General features: G+C 38.2%; 2 protein-coding genes across 2 annotated transcripts in view; both read right to left on the bottom strand.

Annotated features, from left to right (window-relative positions):
- The window catches only part of cacybp (calcyclin binding protein), a 3,943-nt gene extending 2,046 nt beyond the window's left edge, over positions 1 to 1,897 (bottom strand). The window contains exons 1-4 of the mRNA XM_010780222.1: positions 1,788 to 1,897; positions 720 to 930; positions 537 to 633; positions 305 to 404 (exon numbers count right to left, since the gene is read on the bottom strand). Of these exons, the coding sequence (XP_010778524.1) occupies positions 305 to 404; positions 537 to 633; positions 720 to 930; positions 1,788 to 1,805 (426 nt within the window). The 5' untranslated portion in view covers positions 1,806 to 1,897. The remainder of the gene's footprint in view (positions 1 to 304; positions 405 to 536; positions 634 to 719; positions 931 to 1,787) is intronic.
- A 625-nt stretch (positions 1,898 to 2,522) lies between these two features.
- mrps14 (mitochondrial ribosomal protein S14) overlaps positions 2,523 to 4,346 on the bottom strand; it is a 4,073-nt gene continuing 2,249 nt past the window's right edge. Inside the window, exons 2-3 of the mRNA XM_010780213.1 lie at positions 3,265 to 3,429; positions 2,523 to 3,128 (exon numbers count right to left, since the gene is read on the bottom strand). Of these exons, the coding sequence (XP_010778515.1) occupies positions 2,946 to 3,128; positions 3,265 to 3,429 (348 nt within the window). The 3' untranslated portion in view covers positions 2,523 to 2,945. The remainder of the gene's footprint in view (positions 3,129 to 3,264; positions 3,430 to 4,346) is intronic.

The following is a 4,346-nucleotide window of genomic DNA, read 5'->3' as shown; positions in this document are numbered from 1 at the left end:
TTTTTTTTTGGTTTTTCAGTTGAATTCAGGGTAATCAACTGTTAAAAAAATTCTGTTCACATTTTTTTCTCTCCAATAAATGGATTTATTCAAAGTCAATGAATAATCGCATTTAATAATCGCAATTACAATTATTGACCCAAATGATCGAGATTATGATTTTTGCCATAATTGAGCAGCCCTAATGTGAAGCGTCTTTGAGCATTAGGAAAAGCGCTATACAAATGCTATATATTATTATTATTAGTGTAACTCTATTATACATACTTTATTCCTCTAATTAATTAATATAGGCTTTATTCACCTTTTTGTAGCTGTCCTTGTCATTGATTGGACATAACATGTTGTGCATTGCCATCTGATGGTTTTTCCCATCGAGATCCTTTACCAACACCGAAAATGACCTGCAAAATAAAAGATGGGAAAATACAATTCATTGTATGTTGTATTAGTGTGTAGTATTTTGTATGCATTAGAATGTATGGTTGGCATATTATGATGTATACACTGTATAATACATTGGCCCTTCACTGTACCTTTCTGTAAAGCTGACCTCTACATTCTCTGGTGGGATTTTGTGCAAATCCTTCATTGTAAGGTAGATTTTGACAAATTTTTCTGACTGGTCCCATGCTGTATAAAAGAGGCAAAAAGAGGAAACATTTAAACGTTTGCACTTTCTCACAAATGAGTGGTTGTCTTACTAAAAGGCACCGTACCATAGTTGGTGATCTTGACTGTGTACGCTGCTTTGGAGGCAGCAGTTGGGTCTGCCTCTCTTTTGTCTTGTTTCTCCTTCTGTTGTCTTTTCACTGCGAGCTCCTTCTCCACCTTCTTCTGCTCCTGCTGTAGCAGCTCCTGCGCTCTCTTCCTCTCCGCCTTCTCCAGGAGCGACCCCAGCTCCACCAAATCCGCCTCCAACTGGTTGATCTGTATTGGGGAAAGAATTAGACCACTGACCGATTCATATCTCATAAAAATATATATATTTGTGTCGAATAATTTTTCTCCATGGATTTATCAATTTGTCACGTCATATCTTAAATGAAAAATAGTCAATATATGCTTCAAAGAGGTTGTACAAAGGATCCACTGTATATAGAATAATTAAGGTGTTTTTTCTCCCTGGATCTATGACACTGTATCAGCGAAAAACACATTTGTTGATGTTGTAAATTCGTCTTTCTGCCCGAATATTAGATAATGCAAATCATCCGGATACTGGTAATGTAAAATTGGATACTCAAGCGCCATTCACAATAGCACATCTCATAGTAAATGTGTTATTTTGCAAAAATGGGTTGATTGTAAGAGCAAGTGCTCTAACACTACACATGAAGAATATAACTTTTATACCGGTAGTCATGATAGGCATCCTAACCAAGCAATGATTTGATCAGATAGCGTTGGTAGAATGTTCTGGTAACAATACTCCAGTCAAAGCTAGCCTCCTGCTAGCTAGCTGGCTAACTTTCCGAAAAAAATACCCCCCGTCAGGACAAAGTCATGTTATTATAATTGCAAGTAACATGACACATTTGTGCAAGTTATTGTTAAAATGTACAAATTGCTTAACAACAGATCAAAGGCGAAACGACTTTACCGGGTCGCAGTAGTTTGCTTACTAGTTCCTACATAAAATAACGCTAGTTAACGTAGCATTGTATTTTACAGGAGTCATATAACATATGTATAGCTTATCCCAGGAATCTCAGTTAGAAAATGACACACAAACTCTTTGTTTTTCTTTTCGGTGCCTACAAAACTGATTAAAACATGCTGTTCACCTGTTCAGTAAGATCCATTTAGGCTTTATCAGTTATGCTAGCTAAGTTGAAAGTGTCCTCTTCCAGCCTGCAGTGCTCTCCTTCTTCTTCGTCTTTTGGTAGGCAGCCTTTACACGCTGCTGCCACCTACTGGACCGGAGTGTTAGCATTCATGACATGTACAATTTCAAAGGTCCCCTATTATATTGTTTTTCATTACTTTATTATAGGTCTCAGTTATATACAAAATATGTCTCTGAAGTGTTTGGCTCCAAATACCAAACAGACCGTGCATTGACAGGTTTTTATATAAATGGATCAGCACAAAAAGTGGGCGAATTTTTTCTTCTTGAAACTTTCAGAATCTCTTTACACAGAGGGCACACATGTTTATGTATAGCACAGGAAATAAGTGGATTTAGCATAATAGGTGACCTTTAAAGAGTGTCACCAAATGCTCTTTGAAGTAATGACATGGCTATACTTATTTGTATGCCTCAGATTGATGCAAAGTCTTCAATTTAATTCCATGTATCAATTACTTTGCATCAAAACGTTTATACTATTGAACTCATACATAATTGTACAGTTTGATTTATCATATTTAAAATGAAAGGTTGTGGCTCAATGCAATATCATTGGAATCTTGAAGTGTAATATCAAACAGTCTTGTCCAAGGGGAAGAGAATTATAGTGTTCCCCATAACACATGGCTACTTATACTCCTTCAATACAAACAGACACATGTGAAAAAGGTTATTAAAGTACAATAATATTTATTCATCAGTTATTTTTCAAGTTACAAGAACAATTACCTCTTTGGAGGGTTTTATTTTAACTCTTTAAATATAATATATGTTGTCGTTTTTTCTTATTCAGAAGAGCCATTAGAAGGAAAACCAACTCCCTGATAGGGGAACAACTAATCAGAGAAAAGGAAGATATTTAGGACAGCCTCTGCATTTACAAAGATTGGAAATGTGCTCTAGTCATCTGAGTGGATTCACTTTATAGCTTAACATCTTCCAGGCTTTGATCAATACCTCCAAAGAGTCCAAACACTAAAAGGTCATATCACATTTGTGTTGAATGCTAAAGTCCTGCTCTCCTGACAATAAACAATAAAACAGCTTGCTTTTCATGATCCAATTTGACTGTAGTGTCCAAAGGATCCCCCAGTTACCACCTAGCCCTCAGTATCCCAGACATCTGGTTGTGGTCAGCTAAGTGACGGAAGACGATTCGGCTCAGTCGCCACCTCCGTTTCACTCCCCGAGGTCTGGAAGTCATCACACATCGGTTGCGTATTCTGACAGGGCAGCTGTCCCTAGGTAATGCTGCAATTTCTTTATCTGCCACTTCCTGCAACAATTTTTTTTAAAGTTTAGTAATTCAATGTGCATTTATACATTTTCAAAAATCTTCACTAATGATCACAAAATATTTGATTATGATGAACTGATACAAAGTTACAGTTTAACTATATATTGCTTCGTACCTGGAGTTCTTTTGGTAGGATGTTGTTCTTCCTCAATGCATTGATCCGCAGCCTCTCATCAGCAAAGTCAAATGCCATCTGTCTTCTCTTGACGTCCCTCAGCATCCTCCAGTTAACATAGTAACCCCTCACCTGCTCCACCGTCCCCCAGCAGCTCCTCAGGGCCTACACAGAAGATGTTATTAGCAGTTATGTTATGCCTTTGGGTAACACAGACAGAGATAATGGCCCAAACTGAGTTCCTATGAAGATCCAAGTCTTAAGGTACAGGCTGTTCATACATTTTATTTTTGCAAAGATTGAAAACCCTAGACGATGTCTTAAAGGTGGGGTATGTAATTTTGGAGAAACCAGCTCGAGTGCGCTAGAATTTGAAAGTACACAACTGGAAAAAATCTGCCTCTTCTTTCAGACTTCCTTACAGAGCCCCTCCTCCAACACACACGAACGTGCACATGATGACCAATGAAGGGCACGAGATATAATTTGTGCAGAAGTGATGAAGGCTGACAGGCGGTAGGCCATCCGTGTTTTTTAAATTGTGCACGGCTTTTCCACGAAATTATCATAGATTTTGGAAAATAGCTCGAAATCAAGGGTCTGTGGAAAACGAACCGTTTGATAACATGCACGTTTTTCAGCCGTCGATAATATCCACATGGTTACCCTACTTTTATAATTTTCGAATCATAATCTAATTCGCCAGAAGCAAATGCCTAACTTTATGCTATAAACGAAACTAAGTCCGTAGTACAGCTGGGGTCACCACGAGCTTCAACTTACGCCAGATTAAGATCGTATTCAAAAATACAGATTCAAAATTGTACATGTTGAAGCGTTTTGCTTAACATGTTCTGCATTGAGGCAGGTACTTGCTTTCTAAGCAGACGAGGGGGCAATACACGTTTATGCGGGGAGTGTTTTACTCTTGACTCACTGTGTTCCGGAAACCGCTGAATTGGTCGTAAAACGCTCTCTACTGTCTCTCGCCAATCTTCTAGTCTCTATTATATCTCAACACCCATCTCCCTTTCTCGGTGATGTTGGTGTTCGTACCACTCAGTATCCTTCATAAGATAGGT

The sequence above is a fragment of the Notothenia coriiceps genome, unplaced genomic scaffold (genome assembly GCF_000735185.1).
Source record: "Notothenia coriiceps isolate Sejong01 unplaced genomic scaffold, NC01 NC01_scaffold00000463, whole genome shotgun sequence".
Lineage (NCBI taxonomy): Eukaryota > Metazoa > Chordata > Actinopteri > Perciformes > Nototheniidae > Notothenia > Notothenia coriiceps.
The sequence above is the reverse complement of the archived record's forward strand: the minus strand, read 5'-3'. Positions and strand labels throughout refer to the sequence as shown.